Genomic DNA, 26,739 nt, shown 5'->3' on the forward strand with positions numbered 1-26,739 from the left:
TGGATGTGTGTATTGCTGTGTGGATGTGTGTATTGCTGTGTGGATGTGTAAATTGCTGTGTGGATGTGTGTATTGCTGTGTGGATGTGTGTATTGCTGTGTGGATGTGTGTATTGCTGTGTGGATGTGTGTATTGCTGTGTGGATGTGTGTATTGCTGCGTGGATGTGTGTCCCCTACACAGTACCAGCAGCTCTCTGCCTGACAGCCCATAAATACACAGTAACAGCAGCTCTACCTGACAGCCCATAGTTACCCAGTGATGTGTCCCCTTCACATTAGCAGCAGCTCTGCCTGACAGCCCATAGTGACCCAGTGATGTGTCCCCTTCACAGCAACAGCAGCTCTACCTGACAGCCCATAGTGACCCAGTGATGTGTCCCATTCACAGTAACAGCAGCTCTACCTGACAGCCCATAGTGACCCAGTGATGTGTCCCATTCACAGTAACAGCATCCCATAGAAACATGAATTAGTCACCAGAGGATCACAGTGGAGTCAGGATGAAGGGACGACAATGCTGACGGAGACGGCCAGGTGCTCTCCATATGGCAGACCAATTCCCTTAGAGTCCCAATAGTAGTGCACTAAATAGGGAATAGTGTGCCAGCCCTGGTCAATAGTAGTGCACTAAATAGGGAATAGGATGCCAGCCCTGGTCAGAAGTAGTGCACTAAATAGGGAATAGGGTTCCAGCCCCGGTCAATAGTAGTGCACTATATAGGGAATAGGGTGCCAGCCCCGGTCAGAGGTAGTGCACTATATAGGGAATAGGGTGCCAGCCCTGGTCAGAGGTAGTGCACTATATAGGGAATAGGGTGCCAGCCCTGGTCAGAGGTAGTGCACTATATAGGGAATATGGTGCCATTTGGAGAGTACCCAGCGAGGTTTGGCTGGCGGGTTTAGCTTCACCTCCCCCTTCACCTAAAATAACCCTCCTTCCTCTTGTTAACAATGGGACAGCTAATTAACTGTGGAGCATGCTGGCGCTGCAGTGTTGCAGCTGTGGATTGGAGCCGCCGTGAGCCCCTGGGACCTATCAGTTACCCCAGATAGGAAGCTCAGGTGGCGGGGAGAGGGCCTGGCCTAGGGGCCTGAGCCGGTTATGAGATCTGAGGGCTTCGGGTTTCATCGTTTTTACAGCGGTTGTGGAAGCCTGGAACCCGAAAACTCTATCCCTCGGGAGCAGGATGTCATGTTGGCTTCAAACACACGTCGTCCTCGGTTTGATCGAGTGTCACGTTTTGTTTCCAGATCACACATTACACATAGCATATCATATTATGATAGAATTATTATAATTTTTTTAACTCCGCAGATTAGTTTAGATTAAAATAGGGCTTTGGTGAAATATTCTCAACAAAGACTCTAAAATCTCGTGTAAAAATGTAAACTCTCAAGTTTAATGCTTGTACTTTTTAATCTATTCTATCCCATGAAATTGAAGGCATTGCGAACAGTAGTTCTGTGAAAAACCTTGCAGTATAAATCCACTACCCCTTTTAAATTACACGTCCCTTAGTGTCACGCGTTCACAGAGCACTGTGTAATTCACGGCGTTGTTTCTGTCTGTTCTAAAGTGTCTGTTCGTCACTTGGTCTCGTTTTCTGATCGGCAGCTTTAACAGGCCTGGTGGCCAGAGTGTTGCGGGCTAGGTATTTCCTGATGTTTGGTTTTTAATCCTAAAGAGGTCACCTTCCCTCCTCCTTATTTAGCTAGCATTCTGCTACAGCCGTCCAGTCGGTCAGTCAGCCAGCCATCCAGCTATCCAGTCAGTCAGCCAGCCAGCCAGCCAGTCAGTCAGTCAGCCAGCCATCCAGCTATCCAGTCAGTCAGCCAGCCAGCCAGCAGCTCTGCTCACCTCTTACCGGCATTAGTGCCTCTCCTTCAGAAACAGCTGCAATCAAATAAACAACCTTGTGGTGTTGGGTTTATTTTAGAGGTCGACCGATTAATCGGAATGGCCGATTTCAAGTTTTCATAACAATCGGAAATCTGTATTTTTGGACACCGATTTGGACGATTTTTTAAACATTTTTTTTTACACACCTTTATTTAACGAGGCAAGTCAGTTAACAACACATTCTTATTTTCAGTGACGGCCTAGGAATGAATGGTGGGTTAACTGCCTCGTTCAGGGGCAGAACGACAGATTTTCACCTTGTCAGCTCGGGGGATTCAATCTTGCAACCTTACAGTTAACTAGTCCAACGCTCTAACACCTGATTACATTGCACTCCACGAGGAGCCTGCCTGTTACGCGAATGCAGTAAGCTAAGGTAGGTTGCTAGCTAGCATTAAACTTATCTTATAAAAAACAATCAATCAATCATAAACACTAGTTAACTACACATGGTTGATGATATTACTAGTTTATCTAGCGTGTTCTGCGTTGCATATAATCGATGTGGTGCGTATTTGTGAAAAAGGACTGTCGTTGCTCCAATGTGTACCTAACCATAAACATCAATGCCTTTCTTAAAATCAATACACAGAAGTATATATTTTTAACCCTGCATATTTAGATAAAAGAAATCCAGGTTAGCAGGCAATTTTTACCAGGTGAAATTGTGTCACTTCTCTTGCGTTCATTGTACCCAGATTCAGTGTATATGCAACATTTCGGGCCTCCTAATTTGCCATAATTTTACGTAATTATGACATAACATTGAAGGTAGTGCAACGTAACAGGAATATTTAGACTTAGTGATGCCACCCGTTAGATCAAATACGGAACGGTTCCGTATTTCAATGAAAGAATAAACGTCTTGTTTTCGAGATGATAGTTTCCGGATTCGACCCTATTAATGACCTAAGGCTCGTATTTCTGTGTGTTATTATGTTATAACTAAGTCTATGATTTGATAGAGCAGTCTGACTGAGCGATGGTAGGCAGCAGCAGGCTCATAAGCATTCATTCAAACAGTACCTTCGTGCGTTTTGCCAGCAGCTCTTCGTTGTGTGTCAAGCATTGCGCTGTTTATGACTTCAAGCCCATCAACTCCCGAGATTAGACTTGTGTAACCGATGTGAAATGGCTAGCTAGTTAGCGGGGTGCGCGCTAATAGCGTTTCAAACGTCACTTGCTCTGAGACTTGGAGTAGTTGTTCCCCTTGCTCTGCATGGGTAACGCTGCGTCGAGGGTGGCTGTTGTCGTTGTGTTCCTGGTTCGAGCCCAGGGAGGAACGAGGAGAGGGACGGAAGCTATACTGTAACACTGGCAATACTAAAGTGCCTATAAGAACATCCAATAGTCAAAGGTTAATGAAATACAAATGGTGTAGAGAGAAATAGTCATATTATTCCTAAAATAACTACAACCTAAAACTTCTTACCCTCAAATATTGAAGACTCATGTTAAAAGGAACCACCAGCTTTCATATGTTCTCATGTTCTGAGCAAGGAACTGAAACGTTAGCTTTCTTACATGGCACATATTGCACTTTTACTTTCTTCTCCAACACTTTGTTTTTGCATTTTTTAAACCAAATTGAACATGTTTCATTATTTATTTGAGGCTAAATAGATTTTATTGATGGATTATATTAGGTTAAAATAAGTGTTCGTTCAGTATTGTTGTAATTGTCATTATTATTAATCGGTATCGGCTTTTTTTGGTCCTCCAATAATCGGTATCGGCGTTGAAAAATCATATTCGGTCGACCTCCAGTTTATTTTACACGCATTGAGGGTTTTGTCCCAAATCGCACCCTATTCTCTTCATAGTGCACTATGTAGGGAATAGGGTGCACTATATAGGGAATAGGGTGTCATTTGGGACACAGCCCAGGACTTCCGCTCTTCATTCACACACAAAGACAGTGGACTTCTTGAAATGTGTTTTATTTATTTTTTTACATTGGAAAGTCAAGAAAGGGCCTTCACATCCATCAGCTGAAACATCGGCTGAAACAGGGATACGTATCAGCTGAAACAGGGATACGTATCAGCTGAAACAGGGATACGGATCAGCTGAAACAGGGATACGGATCAGCTGAAACAGGGATACGGATCAGCTGAAACAGGGATACGGATCGGCTGAAACAGGGATACGGATCGGCTGAAACCGGGATACGGATCAGCTGAAACAGGGATGAGGATCAGCTGAAACAGGGATGAGGATCGGCTGAAACGGATGAGGATCGGCTGAAACAGAGATAAGGATCGGCTGAAACAGGGATAAGGATCGGCTGAAACAGGGATACGGATCGGCTGAAACAGCGATACGGATCGGCTGAAACAGGGATACGGGTCGGCTGAAACAGGGATACGGATCGGCTGAAACAGGGATTAGGATCAGCTGAAACAGGAGTAATGATCAGCTGAAATGGAGATAGTGATCAGCTGGAACGGAGATAGTGATCAGCTGAAACGGAGATAGTGATCAGTTGGAATGGAGATAATGATCAGCTGAAACGGGGATAGTGATGGGCTGAAACAGATATAATGATCAGTTGGAACGGACATAATGATCAGCTGGAACGGGGATAATGATCAGCTGAAACATGTTTCCACTTCAAAATAACAGCACTTACAGTTGACCGAGGCAGAAATTTGTCGAACTGACTTGTTGGAAAGGTGGCATCCTATGACTGTGCCACTTTGAAAGTCGCTGAGCAATTCAGTAAGGCCATTCTACTGCCAATGTTTGTCTATGGAGATTGCATGGTTGTGTGCTCGATTTTATAAACCTGTCAGCAACGGGTGTGTCTGAAATAGCCGAATCCACTCATTTGAATTCATGTCCAAATACATTTTCTGTATAAAATGTATCTTTTCCAGCAGCTTTGACAGATATAGGTATCGTACCAAATGACACCCTATTCCCTATATAGTGCACTACTTTAGACCAGGACCCTATGGCTCCATATTCCCTACATAGTGCACTACTTTAGACCAGGACCCTATGGCACCCTATTCCCTATATAGTGCACTACTTTAGACCAGGACCCTATGGCACCCTATTCCCTATATAGTGCACTACTTTAGACCAGGACCCTATGGCTCCATATTCCCTATATAGTGCACTACTTTAGACCAGGACCCTATGGCTCCATATTCCCTATATAGTACACTACTTTAGACCAGGGTCCACAGGGCTCTGGTCAAAACTAGTGCACTATAAAAGAAATAGGATGCCATTGGGACAGTTCTCTTCCTTTGTTCGGTGCCACAACAACATAGCTATTGGTTTGTCCTGCATTAGGGACATTACCGGCCATCCCATCCTACACCTTAATAATTAACACTATTCTCCGATCAGTGTTATTGTTTATTGGCTGGCAGAGCGGCCCTCGGGGCAGTGTGGAGGCTAGCTGTCTGTTCATGGGGGTGTCAAACACCTACCTGAATGACTGGCTGCCTGGTTACCTGGCAGGCTGGATGGCTGGCTGACTGACTGACTGAATGGCTAGCTGCCTGGTTACCTGGCAGGCTGGATGGCTGGCTGACTGACTGGGTAACTGTCGGCAGATTCTGTCACATCTTCATCATTGAGGGCTGACTGACTGGATAACTAACTAACTGACTGACTGAAGGACTCACTCGGGTCTGAGCCGTAAGTTACTTATTGATTTTGTTGATTGCTATGGATTTATTTGATACAATGCTTTTAAGTCAAACGCTTGTCAATAGTGTTGATTAGCTAGGCCAGGGGTAGGATACTATACTGACGCAACATGCAACAACTTGGAACATTTTACTGAGTTACATAGAAGAAAATCAGTCATTTGAAATAAATAAATGAGGCTCTAATCTACGGATTTCACGTGACTGGGAATACAGATATGCATCTGTTGGTCACAGAGACCTTAAACCTTGGATCAGAACCAGTCAGTATCTGGTGTGACCAACATTTACCTCATGCAGCGTGACACATCTCCTTCACATAGAGTTGATCTATGGATTTCACGTGACTGGGAATACAGATATGCATCTGTTGGTCACAGAGACCTTAAACCTTGGATCAGAACCAGTCAGTATCTGGTGTGACCAACATTTACCTCATGCAGCGTGACACATCTCCTTCACATAGAGTTGATCTATGGATTTCACGTGACTGGGAATACAGATATGCATCTGTTGGTCACAGATTCCTTTTAAAAAAAAGGTAGGGGCGTGGATCATGAAAACCAGTCAGTATCTGGTGTGATCGACATTTTTTAAAATGTTATTTCACCTTTATTTAACCAGGTAGGCTAGTTGAGAACAAGTTCTCATTTACAACTGCGACCTGGCCAAAATAAAGCATAGCAGTGTGAACAGACAACACAGAGTTACACATGGAAGAAACAATTAACAAGTCAATAACACAATAGAAAGAAAACTGTAGGGAAAAAAAAGAGACACATCTCCTTCACATAGAGTTGATCTATGGATTTCACATGACTGGGAATACAGATATGCGTCTGTTGGTCACAGAGACCTTAAACCTTGGATCAGAACCAGTCAGTATCTGGTGTGACCAACATTTACCTCATGCAGCGTGACACATCTCCTTCACATAGAGTTGATCTATGGATTTCACATGACTGGGAATACAGATATGCATCTGTTGGTCACAGAGACCTTAAACCTTGGATCAGAACCAGTCAGTATCTGGTGTGACCAACATTTACCTCATGCAGCGTGACACATCTCCTTCACATAGAGTTGATCTATGGATTTCACATGACTGGGAATACAGATATGCATCTGTTGGTCACAGAGACCTTAAACCTTGGATCAGAACCAGTCAGTATCTGGTGTGACCAACATTTACCTCATGCAGCGTGACACATCTCCTTCACATAGAGTTGATCAGGCTGTTGATTGTGGCTGGTGGAATGTTGTCCCCACTCCTCTTCAATGGATGTGCGAAGTTGCTGGATATTAGCAGGAACTGGAGCGTGCTGTCGTACACAACTATCCAGAGCATCCCAAACATGCTCAATGGGTGACATGTCTGGTGAGTACATAGATCATTGAAGAACTGGGACATTTTTATCTTCCAGGAATTGTGTACAGATCCTTGCGACATGAGACTGTTAATTTTCATGCTGAAACATGTAGTGATGGCGGTGGATAAATGACACGGCAATGGGCCTCAGGATCTCGTCAAGATATCTTTGTGCATTAAAATTGCCGTCGATAAAAATGCAATTGTGTTCGTTGTCCGTAGCTTATGATTGCCCATACCATAACCCCACCTCCACCATGGGGCACTCTGTTCACTCCGTTGACATCAGCAAAACGCTCGCCCACACAACGCCATAAATGTCTGCGGTTTTGAGACCGGTTAGATGTAATTCTCTAAAACGACATTGGAAGCAGTGTTATTCATGGATGTCAAGGGAAACTAGACTTCACCAAAAAATGTACCAAGAAAAAAATTCTAAAACTTTAAATGTATCTTTCGTCTCTCTGTGTTTCATCATTTTCCTTCAATTCGCAAGGGGCTAAATGTGGACACCTACCATGGGCATTAATATGGAGTTGGTCCCCCCTTTGCCTCCACTCTTCTGGGAAGGCTTTCCACTAAGATGTTGGAACATTTGCTGCGGGGGACTTGCTTCCATTCAGCCACAAGAGCGTTAGTGAGGTCGGGCACTGATGTTGGAAGATTAGGCCTGGCTCGCAGTCGGCGTTCCAATTCATCCCAAAGGTGTTCGGTGAGGTTTAGGTCAGGGCTCTGTGCAGGCCAGTCAAGTTCTTCCACACCGATCTCAACAAACCATTTTGTCTGGAACTCGTTATGTGAACGTGGGCATCAAGGCAATCTAAAATACATTTGGTCAGTATGTGTTATTTCAAATCAAATTTTATTTGTCACATACACATGGTTAGCAGATGTTAATGCGAGTGAAGCGAAATGCTTTTAGTTCCGACAACGCAGTAATAACCAACGAGTAATCTAACCTAACAATTCCACAACAACTACCTTATACACACAAGTGTAAAGGGATAAAGAATATGTACATAAAGATATATGAATGAGTGATGGTACAGAGCGGCATAGGCAAGATGCAGTAGATGGTTTCGAGTACAGTATATACATATGAGATGAGTAATGTAGTGTATGTAAACAAAGTGGCATAGTTTAAAGTGGCTAGTGATACATGTATTACATAAAGATGCAGTAGATGATATAGAGTACAGTATATACATATGAGATGAGTAATGTAGTGTATGTAAACAAAGTGGCATAGTTTAAAGTGGCTAGTGATACATGTATTACATAAAGATGCAGTAGATGATATAGGGTACAGTATATACAAATGAGATGAGTAATGTATGGTATGTGAACATTATATTAAGTAGCATTGTTTAAAGTGGCTAGTGATATATTTTACATTAATTTCCATCAATTCCCATTATTAAAGTGGCTGGAGTTGAGTCAGTGTGTTGGCAGCAGCCACTCAATGTTAGTGGTGGCTGTTTAACAGTCTGATGGCCTTGAGATAGAAGCTGTTTTTCAGTCTCTCGGTCCCAGCTTTGATGCAACTGTACTGACCTCGCCTTCTGGATGATAGTGGGGTGAACAGGCAGTGGCTCGGGTGGTTGTTGTCGTTGATGATCTTTATGGCCTTCCTGTGACATCGGGTGGTGTAGGTGTCCTGGAGGGCAGGTAGTTTGCCCCCGGTGATGCGTTGTGCAGACCTCACTACTCTCTGGAGAGCCTTACGGTTGTGGGCGGAGCAGTTGCCGTACCAGGCGGTGATACAGCCCGACAGGATGCTCTCGATTGTGCATCTGTAGAAGTTTGTGAGTGCTTTTGGTGACAAGCCGGATTTCTTCAACCTCCTGAGGTTGAAGAGGCGCTCCTGCGCCTTCTTCGCGATACTGTCTGTGTGGGTGGACCAATTCAGTTTGTCTGTGATGTGTACACCGAGGAACTTAAAACTTACTACCCTCTCCACTACTGTTCCATCGATGTGGATAGAGGGGTGTTCCCTCTGCTGTTTCCTGAAGTCCACAATCATCTCCTTAGTTTTGTTGACGTTGAGTGTGAGGTTATTTTCCTGACACCACACTCCGAGGGCCCTCACCTCCTCCCTGTAGGCCGTCTCGTCGTTGTTGTTGGTAATCAAGCCTACCACTGTAGTTTTGACGTCTTCACTATTATTGTACAATGTTTAACATAAAGAAAAACCATTGAATGAGTAGGCGTGTCCAAATGCTTGGCTCGTACGGTAAATTGATGGTAAATAATGAATTGTTTCATTTTGAAGTCACTTTTATTGTGAATATATTTTTTACACACTTCTACATTAATGTGGATGCTACAATGATTACGGATAATCCTGAATAAATGAAAATATCATACCTCCAAGACATGCTAACCTCTCACCATTACAATAACAGGGGACGTTAGCATACCCCCAAGACATGCTAACCTCTCACCATTACAATAACAGGGGACGTTAGCATACCCCCAAGACATGCTAACCTCTCACCATTACAATAACAGGGGAGGTTAGCATTTTAGATCATACACCAAGACATGCTAACCTCTCATTACAATAACAGGGCAGGTTAGCATTTTATATCATACCCTAAGACATGCTAACCTCTCACCATTACAATAACAAGGGAGGTTAGCATTTTATATCATACCCTAAGACATGCTAACCTCTCACCATTACAATAACAGGGATAGTTAGCATGTCTTGGGGGTATGATATAAAATTCTAACTTCCCATTACAAATCACAGGAGAGGTTAGCATTTTATATCATACCCCCAAGACATGCTAACTTCCCATTACAAATCACAGGAGAGGTTAGCATTTTTGGGGTGGGAATGATATTTATGCATCTGTAACTTTCTCACTCATCATTATTCACAATTCATTCAGGATTATCCAACAAATGTGTAGAGTCACAACCTTGATATAGACATTGCGTGAAATTAATATGGGACCAAATACTTTCCTTTTTATTACTTTGATACACATATAAGTGAATTTGTCCCAATGATTTTGGTCTCTTAAAATGGGGGGACTATGTACAAAAACTGCTGTACTTTATAAATGCTTCACCCAATATGGATGAGAATACCTTCAATTTTATGCTGACAGTCTGCACTTTTACCTCATAGTCATTGAGTTTTTAGTTTATTATTCATTTTTACAGGGACAGTGCACATTAATCAACGTTTCAGTAAAAGTGCCGGTTTTAGCCGGCCGGCTAATTTTCAACCTCAGTCCCTGGGCAGGTTATTAAAAACAATTACAATATAGACAATCATTGAGCAGTGAGCGCACGCAGAGCAACATAGGACAAGCAAGACGTAGCATACAGACAGAGCAACATAGGACAAGCAAGACATAGCATACAGACAGAGAAACATAGGACAAGCAAGACATAGCATACAGACAGAGCAACATAGGACAAGCAAGACGTAGCATACAGACAGAGCAACATAGGACAAGCAAGACGTAGCATACAGACAGAGCAACATAGGACAAGCAAGACGTAGCATACAGACAGAGCAACATAGGACAAAAAGCAACAAGACAAAATTCATAAAAGCAACACATTTCATTTCATGTCCAAAGTGCTGGAGTACAGAGCCAAGAACAACAACAGATGTGTGACTGTTTGTCTCTTTTTCTATGTCACGTTAGTCAATTAGGAAACGCTCTTTTCCTTAGCCTTGCTCAAGGGCACATCGAGCGGCTTTTTCACATAGTCTGCTTGGGGATTCAAAACAGCGACCTTTCAGTTACTGCCCCCCCCCCCTCAAAATAATGTAAATACTACAAAAAAAAATCACCCCAAAACATATATACAGTATGTACACTGACTATACAAAACATACCTGCTCTTTCGATGACATGAACTGACCAGGTGAATCCAGGTTAAAGCTATGATCTTTTATTGATGTCAGCTGTTAAATCCACTTCAATCAGAGTAGATAAAGGGGAGGAGACAGGTTAAAGAAGGATTTTTAAGCCTTGAGATAGGGATTGTGTATGTGTGACATTCAGAGGATGAATGGGAAAGACAAAATATTTAATTGCCTTTGAACGAGGGTATGGTAGAAGGTTCCAGGTGTACCGGTTTGAGTGTGTCAAGAACTGCTATACTGCTGAGTTTTTCACATTCAACAGTTTCCCGTGTGTATCAAGAATGGTCCACCACCCTTAGGACATCCAGCCAACTTGACACAACTGTGGGAAGCATTGGAGTCAACATGGGCCAGCATCCCTGTGGAATGCTTTGGACACCTTGTAGAGTCCATGCCCCAACGAATTGAGGCTGTTCTGAGGGGAATAGGAGATGCAACTCAATATTAGGAAGAGGTTCCTAATGTTTTATACACTCAGTGCAGTGCCTTGCAAAAGTATTCCATTTAAATTACAGCTTGTAATGCAACAAAATAGGAAAACGCCAAGGGGATGAATACCTTTGCAAGGCACTATATATATATATATACTATATATATATATACATATATATATATACAGGACACACCGCAGAGGGATGTTAAAGCAGCCAAGTGCTCAGCATATGTGGGAACGCCTTCAAGTCTGTTGGAAAATAATTCCTCATGATGCTGGTTGAGAGAATGCCTAGAGTGTGCAAGACTGTCATCAAGGAAAAGGGTGGCTACTTTGAATTATCTCAAATCTATTTTGATTTGTTTAACGCTCTTTTGGTTACTACATGATTCCATATGTGTTATTTCATAGTTATGATGTCGTCACTATTCTACAATATAGAAAATAGTCAATAAAGAAAAACCCTTGAATGAGTAGGTGTGTCCTGTATATATATTATATATATATATATATATATATATATATATACACAACTCCTTCAAGACTGTTGGAAAAGCATTCCTCACGAAGCTGGTTGAGAGAATGCCAAATAGGACTATCTTCTGTATACCACCCCTACAACACAACTGATTGGCTCAAAAGCATTAAGAAGGAAAGACATTCCACAAATGAACTTTTAACAAGGCACACCTGTTGATTGAAATGCATTCCAGGTGACTACCTCATGAAGCTGGTTGGGAGAATGCCAAGAGTGTGCAAAGCTGTCATCAAGGCAACCGCTCAGGAAGGAAACGCGTTCTGTCTCCTAGAGATAAACGTACTTTGGTGCGAAAAGTGCAAATCAATCCCAGAATAACAGCAAAGGACCTTGTGAAGATGCTGGAGGAAACAGGTACAAAAGTATCTATATCCACAGTAAAAATGACTCCTATATCGACATAACCTGAAAGGCCGCTCAGCAAGGAAGAAGCCATTTCTCCAAAACGGCCACAAAAAAAGCTAGACTACGGTTTGCAACTCCATATGTGGACAAAGATTGTACTTTTTGAAGAAATGTCCTCTGGTCTGATGAAACAAAAATAGAACTGTTTGGCCATAATGACAATATTTATGTTTGGAGGAAAAAGGGGGATGCTTGCAAGCCGAAGAACACCATCCCAACCATGAAGCACGGGGGTAGCAGCATCATGTGGGGGTGCTTTGCTGCAGGAGGGACTGGTGCACTTCACAAAATAGATGGCATCATGAGGTAGGAAAATTATGTGGATATATTGAAGCAACATCTCAAGACATCAGTCAGGAAGTTAAAGCTTGGTCGCAAATGGGTCTTCCAAATGGACAATGACCCCAAGCACACTTTCAAAGTTGTGTCATAATGGCTTAAGGAAAACAAAGTCAAGGTATTGGAGTGGCCATCACAAATCCCTGACCTAAATCTTGTAGAACATGTGTGGGCAGAACTGAAAAAGCGTGTGTGAGCAAGGAGGCCTACAAACCTGACTCAGTTACACCAGCTCTGTCAGGAGGAATGGGCCAACATCCACCCAACTTATTGTGGGAAGCTTGTGGAAGGCTACCTGAAACATTTGACCCAATGTGATGAAAGAAAAAAAAGCTGAAATAAATCCTTCTCTCTACTATTATTCTGACATTTCACATTCTTAAAATGAAGTGGTGATCCTAACTGACCCAAAACAGAATATTTACTAGGATTAAATGTCAGGAATTGTGAAAAACTGATTTTAAATGTATTTGGCTAAGGTGTATGTAAACTTCCGACTTCAACTGTACATAGAGCAGCGCTCTAAGGTTCAGTGCAGGGTACTGGGCGGAGGCCAGCTAGTAGGTACTATCTCCGCCGGGAAGCGGGGTGAACAAGCCATTGCTCAGGTCCTTGATGAAATTTTGGGGCTTCTTGTGACACCTGGTGCCTTAGATGTCCTGGAGGGCAGGCGGTGTGCCCCCGGTGATGCATTGTGTTGACCACACCACCATCTGGAGAGCCCTGCGGTTGCGGATGGTGCAGTTGCCGTACCAGGCGGTACAGCCCGACAGGATGCTCTCAATGGTGCGTCTGCAGAAGTTAGTGAGGGTGTTAGGGGCCAGGCCCGAATTTCTTCAGCCTCCTGAGGTTGAAGAGGTGCTGTTGCGCCTTCTTCACCACACTGTCTGTGTGGATGGACTATTCCAGGTTGTCATTGATGTACTCACTGAGAAGCTTGAAGCTTTTCTATGTGGATGGGGTCGTGCTCTCTCTGATACTTCCTGAAGTCCACGATCAGCTCCTTCATTTTGTTGACATTTTTTAACCTTTATTTAACTAGGCAAGTCAGTCTTATTTTCAATGACGGCCTAGGAACAGTGGGTTAACTGCCTGTTCAGGGGCAGAACGACAGATTTGTACATTGTCAGCTCGGGTATTCGAACTTGCAACCTTTCGGTTACTAGTCCAACGCTCTAACCACTAGGCTACACTGAGAGAGAGAGGTTATTTTCCTGGCACCACTTCACCAGGGCCCTCACCTCCTCCCTGTCGGCTGTCTCATCGTTGTTGGTAATCAGGCCTGCGATTTCAGTTTTGCGTAAATGCTGCCACCTATCCAGAAGGTTTTAGTTATAATAATCCTCACACTGGGAACAACATCCGCTATACCACTTCCTGATGAACTCTGTCACCGAGTCAGTGTATACGTCAATGTTATTCTCAGAGGCAACCCGGAACATATCCCAGTCCGCTTGATCAAGACAATCTTGAAGCATAGATTCTGATTGGTCAGAACAACATTGAACAGACCTTACCACGGGAACTTCCTGTTTAAGTTTCTGCCTATAGGAAAGGAGGAGCAGAATGTGGAGAAGTGATCTGATTGGCCAAAAGGAGGTCAGGAGAGGGCTCCTTAGCCGTCCCGGAAGGGGGAGTAGCAATGGTCAAGAGTTTCTTGATGAACAAGTAGTGCAGGCGATGTGTTGTTAAGACTTTGGTAGCATTTTCCTCAGATTTGCTTTATTGGTCCCAAGCTACAATAAATGCGGCCTCAGGATATGCGGCTTTCCAGTTTTGCACAAAGTCCAATGTAGTTCCTTGAGAGCCGTCACAGTGTCAACTTGAGGGGGAATAAACACGGCCGTGACAAGAGAATTCTCTCGGGAGAGACAAAAGAAAAGTCTGCATTTTATATTGAGGTATTCCAGATTGGGAGAATTGTTCCTGTACGTTAACACAATCACACCATGATAGTTAATCCTGAAACATACACCTCCGTCTTTCTTCTTCCCAGAGAGTTCTATCTTTCTTCCTGTCCGCATGATGTATGGAGAACCCCGCTTGCTGTATGGACGGGGACAGTATATCCGGAGAGAGCTATGATTCCGGAGTATGTTACAGTCCCTGATGTCTCCCTGGAAGGAGATCCTCGCTCTGAGCTCGTCTACTTTATTGTCCATGGACTGAACATTAGCAAGTAATGCGTATGCGTTGAACAGTATGAACGCCCCCTGAGTCGGACTAAAAGCTCACTCCGTATTCCTCTTCTTCGTAGGCGGTGTCTTGGAGCAGCCCCTGAGATGAGTGAAAATGCCTCTGGGGGTATGAACAAAGAATCCACTTCAGGAAAGTCAAATTTCTGGTCGTTACGCTGGTGACCGCCAATCTAATAATCGTTGTTTTCGGCTATAGGTAATAATGCAAGAAAACGTTCTGAGCAAATAATGTAAGAAATAACACAACAAAAATACTGCAAAGTCGGTTAGGAGCTAGGGACCTTGTCTGCAGCATCTTGAAGTTAACTCCGCAGCGAGAGCAATGGCGCAATGTCACAGCGTACATCAAAGTGGCGTGAGTGTGGAAATGGCTGGGACCACTCCTTGGAGACAAAGCACAACAGTGTTCTGCAGCGTATCAGCCCCGCCTTTGATGTTTAGTGTGTTCCAAATGGCACCCTATTCCCTATACTGTACACTAGAGCCTTAGGGGCTCTGGTCAACAGAAGTGCACTATATAGGGAATAGGGTCCCGTTTGGAACACAGAGGTTGTGGGTTTTTATTCCTGTCCTTTGAGAGCAGAATTTGATCTGCATTGTGCATGGCCTCCATTAGGACATCACAGGTTCATTAGGGGAGATCTAAACGCTTCCATATATCCTGCATCCTCCCCACAGGGGTTGAAATCCTGCCAATACATGCAAGGTTTGTTTCTTTCTACTCCACTCCCTAATCCTTTATTTCTTTATTTTCCTCTCCTTTCTACTCTGTTCTGAACTCATTGTACCTCACCGATCTGAGCTTCTTTCTCTCTCTCTCTCTCTGTCCCCCTCCCAGCCCTTCTCATCAGACCAGCCAATAGAAGAACTAGGTCCGGTAGAGGAGGATGTGAGGGGGAGACAGGCTGTGGCGTGGCAGCCCAGTAAAGAGGACTACTACCGTCGCCTTAGCGACCCCGGCCGGGACTACTTCCACAATAACAACAAAACAAATATGGAGAGCTCAAAGGTGATTGGCTGACATACTGACAGTATGATACCGAGCTGATGGTTGGCATCTGAGTCTGGTTCCTCTCTAGATTTGCTTCCCATCTGAGTCTGGATGCTCTCTAGATGGGCTTCCCATCTGAGTCTGGATACTCTCTAGATGATCCTCTCTCTGAGTCTGGTTCCTCTCTAGGCTTCGTCCTCCCACTTCACAAGGTGGTGAATGTGCACGGTGATGAGCTTGATGCTCCTTTCCAATAAATATCGAGGGTCTTATTCTGGTGACATGATGATCGATGCTTGGCTGCCATTTGACAAATAAAAATAATATTCTCTTATCCATAATAATCTCATAATGTAGCTAGCCTACCCGTACTGTGTCTGCCAGCTGTTGGCTAGAGCGCACGTACCAAGACCAGAGTGAGCACATTTGCTATATAACAAAACTATCAGAGTTGAAAATGCGATGGAAACCAATTTCCTTGTATTTTTCATTCAGTACATGGGAATTGAACCGCAAACATTATCTTTATGTGCACTACGTCATCACACAGACTTTTATCCGCAAAAAAATATGTTTGATGGAAACACATTTCTGGTGGGAAAATGTGCATATTATTTTATGCAAATTTGATGGAAACCTAGCTTCTAACATAGCTACTAAACTAGCTTCTAACATAGGTTCTAGCCTAGCTTCTAACCTAGCTTCTAACATAGCTTCTAACCTATCTACTAACCTAGCTTCTAACCTAGCTTCTAACCTAGCTTCTAACCTATCTACTAAACTAGCTTCTAACATATCTACTAACCTAGCTACTAACATATCTACTAAACTAGCTTTTAACATACCTACAAACCTAGCTCTTCTAACCTAGCTTCTAACCTAGCTTATAACCTAGCTACTAACCTAGCTTCTAACATAGCTACTAATCTAGCTTCTAACATACCTACAAACCTAGCTCTTCTAACCTAGCTTCTAACCTAGCTTATAACCTAGCTACTAACCTAGCTTCTAACATAGCTACTAATCTAGCTTCTAACATAGATTCTAACCTAGCTACTAACCTAGCTTCTAACCTAGCTACTAACCTAGCTCTTCTAACCTAGCTACTCGCCTAGCTTCTAACATAGCTTCTAACCTAGCTTCTAACCTAGCTTCGAAACCTAGCTACTAACTTATCTTCTAACCTACCTACTAACCAAATAAAATGTATTTAAATAGCCCTTCTTACATCAGCTGATATCTCAAAGTGCTGTACAGAAACTCAGCCTAAAACTGAGAGAGAGAGAGAGAGAGAGAGAGAGAGAGAGAGAGAGAGAGAGAGAGAGAGAGAGAGAGAGAGAGAGAGAGAGAGAGAGAGAGAGAGAGAGAGAGAAAATTAAATTCACACAGGACACCGGATAAGACAGGATAAATACTCCAGATACAACAGACTAACCCTAGCTCCCTAACACATAAACTACTGCAGCATAAATACTGGAGGCTGAGACAGGAGGGTTCAGGAGACACTGTTGCCCCATCCGATGATAACCCCGGACAGGGCCAAACAGGCAGGATATAACCCCACCCACTTTGCCAAAGCACAGCCCCCACACCACTAGAGGGATATCTTCAACCACCAACCTACCACCCTAAGACAAGGCCGAGTATAGCCCACAAAGATCTCCGCCATGACACAACCCAAGGGGGCACCAACCCAGACAGGAAGACCACGTCAGTGACTCAACACACTGAAGTAACGCACCCCTTCTAGGGACGGTATGGAAGAGCACCAGTAAGCCAGTGACTCAGCCTCTGTAATAGGGTTAGAGGCAGAGAATCCCAGTGGAGAGAGGGGAACCGGCCAGACAGAGACAGCAAGGGTGGTTCTTTGCTCCAGTGCCTTTCCATTCACCTTCAAACTCCTGGGCCAGACTACACTCAATCATATGACCCACTGAAGAGATGAGTCTTCAGTAAAGACTTAAAGGTTGAGACCGAGTTTGCGTCTCTCACATGGGTAGGCAGACCATTCCATATAAATGGAGCTCTATAGGAGAAAGCCCTGCCTCCAGCCGTTTTCTTAGAAATTCTAGGGACAATTAGGAGGCCTGCGTCTTGTGACCATAGCGTACATGTAGGTGTGTACGGCAGGACCAAATCGGACAGATAGGTAGGAGCAAGCCCATGTAATGCTTTGTAGGTTAGCAGTAAAGCCCTTGCCTTAACAGGAAACCAGTGTAGGGAGGCTAGCACTTGAGTAATATGATCAAATTTTGGGGTTCTAGTCAGGATTCTAGCAGCCGAATTTAGCACTAACTGAAGTTTATTTAGTGCCTTATCCGGGTAGCCGGAAAGTAGAGCATTGCAGTAGTCTAACCTAGAAGTGACAAAAGCATGGATTTATTTTTCTGCATCATTTTTGGACAGAAGGTTTCTGATTTTTGCAATGTTACGTAGATGGAAAAAAGCTGTCCTTGAAACAGTCTTGATATGTTCTTCAAAAGAGAGATCAGGGTCCAGAGTAACGCCGAGGTCCTTCACAGTTTTATTTGAGACGACTGTACAACCATCGAGATTAATTGTCAGATTCAACAGAAAATCTCTTTGTTTCTTGGGACCTAGAACAAGCATCTCTGTTTTGTCCGAGTTTAAAAGTAGAACGTTTGCAGCCATCCACTTCCTTATGTCTGAAACACAGGCTTCCAGCGAGGGCAATTTTGGGGCTTCACCATGTTTCATTGAAATGTTCACGTCCTGACCAACACTAAAACAAGGAAAACACGAACACGAACGATGGTCAGAACGTGACAATATCCCATGTAGGCATATCCTTCTAACCTATCTACTAACCTACCTTTTAACCTAGCTTCTAACCTATCTACTAACCTACCTTTTAACCTAGCTTCTAACCTATCTACTAACCTACCTTCTAACCTAGCTTCCGTCAGTGATTATTTGTCTCTATATATCACATAGCCTCAAGGTTTGAGAGGTGGGCCAGTACCCAATATCCCATGTAGGCCCATATGCTATATCCCAAAGATTCACCATCTCTTTGTTTTCCTGCCCAGCAACCAGAGACAGAGGAGTACCCTCAGGCTCAATACCCTGCTCCTCTGCCTGAACCCACCTCATCCTCCTCTCAACCACAACCGTCTGCCATCTCCAGTGTACGACACGTTATAGTGGCATCAACAGGTGAGGGGTTAACACCAGTTTGTGATGATACCAGTATCCCAATATTTTTTTGACATGGCAAAAAAATGAAAACACAAAGCAGACCAAATACTTTGGTCTTTTGAAAACAAAAAAAAAAAATATTGTGTGCTATAGCTCGAGAAATAAATACATGTGATTCTGGATGACAACATAATATGTTTGTTTCCAACATTAGGGTTGTTTTCCTACAGAAGGAAAATCCGCTTCGTGTTTTGTTTCCTTGACACGATGCTAACGACTATCACAATACTGGCATCGTCCCGACCAGTTTAGTGTCATACCAGTATTGCGCTTTATTTCTACTTCATTCATTTATTTATTTAACAATTGTTTTAACTAAGCAAGTCACTACTTGTAATAGTTGGTTTGGGAATTGATTTCACCATTGGTTCAGTTCATTCATTGAATTTATTTGCAATCCATGACGTTTGGAATTGATTTCACCATTGGTTCAGTTCAATCATTGGTCAATCCATGACGTTTGGGAATTGATTTCACCATTGGTTCAGTTCAATCATTGGTCAATCCATGACGTTTGGAATTGATGTTTTGTGTCTGATGCCATGTGTTAACACGAGTAGGACACTGCTCTAGTTTAAAACATACACTAACAAACACATCTGTCACTGTTTTATTTCAGTTGTGAAAACTTTAACTCAAAGCAGCGAGGAGGTGAAACCTGTCCATCTGACCGAGGCTTCAGACAAAAACCTCCTGGCTGGTAAAATCAATGGCGACAAAGGGCTCCTGACAGAAATGAAACCATCAGAGCTAGTATCAACACAAACAGTAAGCATCCCTTTGATAAGTCTCTTCCTGTTTTTTAGGATGATATACCAGGCTGTTATACTTATGAATAGTTGGTCTTCTTTGTCCTCTACAGAATAAGGTAGTAGAAGAAGTGGAAGAGATGACTGTTGATCTCACCAAAGTTCAGCTGGGTGGAAACAAGATCCTTTGTGAATTGAAATCCTCACCAACTGCAGTAGTTAGTTCTTCCTCAGACATACAGTGCCTTGCGAAAGAATTCGGCCCCCTTGAACTTTGCGACCTTTTGCCACATTTCAGGCTTCAAACATAAAGATATAAAACTGTATTTTTTTGTGAAGAATCAACAACAAGTGGGACACAATCATGAAGTGGAACGACATTTATTGGATATTTCAAACTTTTTTTAACAAATCAAAAACTGAAAAATTGGGCGTGCAAAATTATTCGCAAAGTTCAAGGGGGCCGAATACTTTCGCAAGGCACTGTATATATATTTTTTTGTTCAGATTTTGAACCGAACGCTTTTGTTTTGTTGTTCTTGAACTAATACAGAAAAATGATGATGCTGATGATGATGATGATGATGGATTTCCTCTTTGCTCTTCCTCAGATATTTGTGTTTTTGTATGAACACTCCTTATAATTATAATTAATTATTAATCTGTTATAATTATCGTGTCCGTATTAGGACATCCTGATAATGAAACAAGTCCTGCTGTGTCTGCGGTTGTCCTAATATGGACACCGTATGTGAATGATGAATGATATAGCTTTGTCTTCAACAGAGTAAGATGGTGTCGTTTTCCACAGAAGAGGTCAAACCTTCTGAACAGTCTTCTGTCGATCCGACCCAAAATGTCCTTGGGCTCGGTGGGAAAAAACTCCTCTGTGAAATCAAGTCTCCAGAACCTTCAACAAATGCTGTAATTACTCTTCACTCTCTGATATCTTGTTTCTGTTCTCGGACTAATAGGTCTATTTGACTAAGTTTTTTTTAACTGATGTGCGGTATTGTCTTCAACAGAGTAAAATGGTGGTGAGACATACATTTTCGGCAGACGGAATCAGTCAGAACAAACCTTCTGAAGAAGTGATTACTGTTGATCTGACCAATAACGTTACACTTGTTGACAAAAAGCCCCTCACTGAAATGAAGTCTTCAGCTGACGCAGCACACGCAGTAAACACTGACATCAGATTTCCTCTTCTGTTGTTTCAATTTATGTTCTTAGACTTGTACCGCCAAGCTGTCATAACGGAATGAATGTTAACTTTCTTTGTCTTAAACAGGGTAAGATACTGGTAAAGGCTGAGGTAAAAACTGTTGATCTGGCGAAAGCTTCTGACAAAAATCTCCTGGCTGGCAAAAACCTGCTCGGTGACAAAAAGTTCCTCGACAACATGAAATCCATCACATCTCTGAAACAGACAGAAATATCCACAGTAGCTGTAGCACAAGCAGTAAGCATCACATCACTTCTCTTTTTAAAAATATTTTCTCTACTTGGGCTAATACTTACTTAGTCCTCTTTGTTTGGTGTGTGACATAAGGCAACAAATCTTATGCCACTGGAGTCTGTCTTTGGCCACAGTTTCTGCCATGTCCCAAGAGAGACCCATCTTGTCCACTGGAGTCTGTCTTTGGCCACAGTTTCTGCCCTGTCCCACGAGAGACCCATCTTGTCCACTGGACAAATAGACCCATCTCGTCCACTGGACAAGTGGACCCATCTTGTCCACTGGAATCTGTCTTTGGCCAGTTTCTGCCCTGTCCCACGAGAGACCCATCTTGTCCACTGGAGTCTGTCTTTGGCCAGTTTCTGCCCTGTCCCACGAGAGACCCATCTCGTCCACTGGACAAGTGGACCCAGTCTTTGGCCACAGTTTCTGCCCTGTCCCAAGAGAGACCCATCTCGTCCACTGGAGTCTGTCTTTGGCCACAGTTTCTGCCCTGTCCCACGAGAGACCCATCTTGTCCACTGGAGTCTGTCTTTGGCCAGTTTCTGCCCTGTCCCACGAGAGACCCATCTTGTCCACTGGAGTCTGTCTTTGGCCAGTTTCTGCCCTGTCCCAAGAGAGACCCATCTCATCCACTGGAGTCTGTCTTTGGCCAGTTTCTGCCCTGTCCCAAGAGAGACCCATCTCGTCCACTGGACAAATGGACCCAGTCTTTGGCCAGTTTCTGCCCTGTCCCAAGAGAGACCCATCTCGTCCACTGGAGTCTGTCTTTGGCCACAGTTTCTGCCCTGTCCCAAGAGAGACCCATCTCGTCCACTGGAGTCTGTCTTTGGCCACAGTTTCTGCCCTGTCCCACGAGAGACCCATCTTGTCCACCAGAGTCTGTCTTTGGCCACAGTTTCTGCCCTGTCCCACGAGAGACCCATCTCGTCCACTGGACCCAGTCTTTGGCCAGTTTCTGCCCTGTCCCACGAGAGACCCATCTCGTCCACTGGACAAGTGGACCCATCTTGTCCACTGGAGTCTGTCTTTGGCCACAGTTTCTGCCCTGTCCCACGAGAGACCCATCTCGTCCACTAGAGTCTGTCTTTGGCCACAGTTTCTGCCCTGTCCCACGAGAGACCCATCTCGTCCACTGGACAAGTGGACCCAGTCTTTGGCCAGTTTCTGCCCTGTCCCACGAGAGACCCATCTTGTCCACTGGAGTCTGTCTTTGGCCACAGTTTCTGCCCTGTCCCACGAGAGACCCATCTCGTCCACTGGAGTCTGTCTTTGGCCAGTTTCTGCCCTGTCCCAAGAGAGACCCATCTTGTCCACTGGAGTCTTGTCTTTGGCCAGTTTCTGCCCTGTCCCACGAGAGACCCATCTCGTCCAGCTCAGTCTCCATATTGGACTAATACAACAAGCTGTTATACTGATGGTAAATTGTTGTTGATATTGTTTTGTTCGCCAACAGAACAGGATGGTAGTTCTGCCCACGGAAGAGGCCAACCTATCAGACATTGACTATCTGGTTCCCACCCATGACGAGCGGGGTCGGCCAATCGCTGAGTGGAAGAGACAGGTCATGGTGCGTCAGCTACAGGCCAGGCTATTGGACGAGGAGGACCAGAGGAGGAAGGTGAGGCACTCTGATTTCATATTCCAATACGGTCACAGCCCTGATTGGATAACTCATGATGCTGTATGGTCACATCAACAGAGCTGGCATGTTATTCGTAGTCATTACACCAATCAGGACATAAAGAGACGGATTCTCAGACCCAGATTAAGTCTACTAATTTCTTGTGTTCCAAAAAACAAACTCATCGTGTGTATGTCAGTGATATGACGTGTACTGTATATTTAAAAACCTCTGTACTGTGTCTCCTCAACCTTTGTAGGAGAATGGGAACAGCACTTCCAAAGCGGTGAACTGGAGGTACTCACAGGCCCACAACGCTATCCTGGGCCCGTTTGGAGAGCTGCTGACCGAGGACGACCTGATTTACCTGGAGAAGCAGATCCAGAACGTGTCCAACCAGAAAAACTGTGAAGGCTATGAGACAGAGCTAGCTCGTCTGGCTGAGGAGCTCAGGACCATCCTGCCAGCTCCCATCGTCAACATCACAGCCAGCACTCAGTTCAGAAACCCCAACCAGGAGTCTCAGGTTTGAGTTTATTTGACAACAACAAAAAATTCAACAGTGTATATACCACAGAGATCCTATTAAATTATATATGTAATTCTATTTTACAAACATGAACAATGTTTCTAAAATCACACAATGAAGTCAATTACTTATTTCCATTGTAATCCCTTAATTAAGGTCCCTCTGCCCGTGTGGTGCAACCGCATCTCAGGCATCGTAAAGAGCATGTCCCTGCTGATGGCCAACCTGGCAGACGGGCCGTATTCTAAGATGCCCAACACAGAGCTATCCACTGTGTTCTCCCAGAGCCCAGACAGACCCACCTCTACCCGAGGGCGCAGGGAGCAGATAGAGTCCGAGATCCAACAGTTTGGGGTTTCTGTCCGGAATCTGAAGTCCAACTTTGAAGGTCATGAACAAGAAACAGAAGAAGAGGTCCACACGATGTCAGCCACACAGGAGGAAGGCCTGGGGTCAGAGGTCAGAGGAACACAGGAACAGCCCAAAGAGATGAACCCAGCCCCCGAAGCTGACCGGAACGGTGACTCAGGCATAGCCTGCGATGACGACATGACCGACGTTAGGGAAACCACCAGTCTACGGAAGGAACGTATCGTGGTGCTGTTCCTGGGCCACTGGAAGAAGTCCGCCTACACGGTGACCCTGAAGACCAGAGAGGCCGAGAGGAGAGCCAGTGTGGAGGAGGTTGGCGGTAAACCTGGGGGGACAGATGGCAGGGGACCACAGAAGGGATCTCAGATGCCTCTGGGACATTTCTTCAAACAGAGGAGTGTCATCAACAAGATGATTGGTGATTGGAGGAGCATGATCTCCAGCGTTCCGTCTCGCCAGATCCGCCGTCTCCACCGGCAGCAGGCACCATACTCCCCTGAACAGTTCCTCCCCAAGGTCATTCTGCACTTTATACACACACACACAGACACTTTCTACACACACACACACTGATTGTGATTCTGAATCTGATTCTAATTCCTCCACAAGGTGGACGGGGCGATGGTGGACTATGACAGTCTGACCCTTGACCTCTTTATGCTGGGGTACTTCCACATCCTGGAACTCGAACTCCCCGCGGACGAGAGGAAGATGAGACACCTGCTGTGCTTTGAGGTGTTTGACCACGTTGGTCGTTTCACCTGGGAGAGCATCCGGGAGTTCCACAAGGCCGTCATGATGGACATCGAGGCCGGGAACCGTGAGTGGAAGGACGGCTTCAAGGACATTAAGGCCAAGTTCTTTGGGAACGTGTCAACGACTCGGTGTGAACTGCCAGAGGTAGAGAAACAACCGTTTCCACCAGAGGTCAGGCCTGTGCCCATAGTCATCCTCCAAACCCCGACACCAGATGAAGGGGCTCTGATTAAACAAGGAACAGACATTTCCAGTTTCAGCAATGATGAGATTTGCAAATACATAGACAGGAGTTTCACTTTCTGGAAAGACAAGGAGGCAGAGATTTTTGATTTTGAGTAGTAGTTGTTTTCACTTTACCTTCTTTTTAAAAAATATTTTTTTTAAATAATTGGTAGTCTTCCGAAGTCAAGTTATAGTTATGTAGTCTGCTGATATCAAGTTATAGTAAGGGATGAGTGTACTGTAAGTGCATTTTATTCTGAGTGTGAATACCTTTGTGTTCTTTGTGAATAGTTGTAACAGCTCTTATTATTTAAAGAGAAAAGTAAGCCTACAGTAAACTTTCCATCCTTAGAAGCAGGTCGTCAGATGTATAGTACTATAACAATAAAGCAGCATAATGGACATGCTAGTGTCACGTGATTTCCTCTGAGAAGAGCCAGTATTGTCTGTACATACAGTGCCTTGCGAAAGTATTCGGCCCCCTTGAACTTTGCGACCTTTTGCCACATTTCAGGCTTCAAACATAAAGATATAAAACTGTATTTTTTTGTGAAGAATCAACAACAAGTGGGACACAATCATGAAGTGGAACGACATTTATTGTATATTTCAAACTTTTTTAACAAATCAAAAACTGAATAATTGGGCGTGCAAAATTATTCAGCCCCTTTACTTTCAGTGCAGCAAACTCTCTCCAGAAGTTCAGTGAGGATCTCTGAATGATCCAATGTTGACCTAAATGACTAATGATGATAAATACAATCCACCTGTGTGTAATCAAGTCTCCGTACAAATGCACCTGCACTGTGATAGTCTCAGAGGTCCGTTAAAAGCGCAGAGAGCATCATGAAGAACAAGGAACACACCAGGCAGGTCCGAGATACTGTTGTGAAGAAGTTTAAAGCCGGATTTGGATACAAAATGATTTCCCAAGCTTTAAACATCCCAAGGAGCACTGTGCAAGCAATAATATTGAAATGGAAGGAGTATCAGACCACTGCAAATCTACCAAGACCTGGCCGTCCCTCTAAACTTTCAGCTCATACAAGGAGAAGACTGATCAGAGATGCAGCCAAGAGGCCCATGATCACTCTGGATGAACTGCAGAGATCTACAGCTGAGGTGGGAGACTCTGTCCATAGGACAACAAGTATATTGCACAAATCTGGCCTTTATGGAAGAGTGGCAAGAAGAAAGCCATTTCTTAAAGATATCCATAGAAAGTGTTGTTTAAAGTTTGCCACAAGCCACCTGGGAGACACACCAAACATGTGGAAGAAGGTGCTCTGGTCAGATGAAACCAAAATTGAACTTTTTGGCAACAATGCAAAACGTTATGTTTGGCGTAAAAGCAACACAGCTGAACACACCATCCCCACTGTCAAACATGGTGGTGGCAGCATCATGGTTTGGGCCTGCTTTTCTTCAGCAGGGACAGGGAAGATGGTTAAAATTGATGGGAAGATGGATGGAGCCAAATACAGGACCATTCTGGAAGGAAACCTGATGGAGTCTGCAAAAGACCTGAGACTGGGACGGAGATTTGTCTTCCAACAAGACAATGATCCAAAACATAAAGCAAAATCTACAATGGAATGGTTCAAAAATAAACATATCCAGGTGTTAGAATGGCCAAGTCAAAGTCCAGACCTGAATCCAATCGAGAATCTGTGGAAAGAACTGAAAACTGCTGTTCACAAATACTCTCCATCCAACCTCACTGAGCTCGAGCTGTTTTGCAAGGAGGAATGGGAAAGAATTTCAGTCTCTCGATGTGCAAAACTGATAGAGACATACCCCAAGCGACTTACAGCTGTAATCGCAGCAAAAAGTGGCGCTACAAAGTATTAACTTAAGGGGGCTGAATAATTTTGCACGCACAATTTTTCAGTTTTTGATTTGTTAAAAAAGTTTGAAATATCCAATAAATGTCGTTCCACTTCATGATTGTGTCCCACTTGTTGTTGATTCTTCACAAAAAAATACAGTTTTATATCTTTATGTTTGAAGCCTGAAATGTGGCAAAAGGTCGCAAAGTTCAAGGGGGCCGTGCAAGGCACTGTATAACATGAGTT

At 43.9% G+C, this 26,739-nt stretch overlaps 1 protein-coding gene across 1 annotated transcript in view; it reads left to right on the forward strand.

The window, feature by feature from the left end:
- The window catches only part of LOC139409804 (espin like a), a 44,923-nt gene extending 19,870 nt beyond the window's left edge, over positions 1-25,053 (forward strand). Inside the window, exons 6-13 of the mRNA XM_071155179.1 lie at positions 15,579-15,749; positions 18,782-18,908; positions 19,570-19,718; positions 20,991-21,161; positions 22,615-22,779; positions 23,042-23,308; positions 23,468-24,199; positions 24,293-25,053. Coding sequence (XP_071011280.1) covers positions 15,579-15,749; positions 18,782-18,908; positions 19,570-19,718; positions 20,991-21,161; positions 22,615-22,779; positions 23,042-23,308; positions 23,468-24,199; positions 24,293-24,781 — 2,271 coding nt within the window. The 3' untranslated portion in view covers positions 24,782-25,053. The remainder of the gene's footprint in view (positions 1-15,578; positions 15,750-18,781; positions 18,909-19,569; positions 19,719-20,990; positions 21,162-22,614; positions 22,780-23,041; positions 23,309-23,467; positions 24,200-24,292) is intronic.
- The last annotated feature ends 1,686 nt before the right edge of the window (positions 25,054-26,739 follow it).

The sequence above is a fragment of the Oncorhynchus clarkii genome, chromosome 5 (genome assembly GCF_045791955.1).
Source record: "Oncorhynchus clarkii lewisi isolate Uvic-CL-2024 chromosome 5, UVic_Ocla_1.0, whole genome shotgun sequence".
NCBI lineage: Eukaryota > Metazoa > Chordata > Actinopteri > Salmoniformes > Salmonidae > Oncorhynchus > Oncorhynchus clarkii.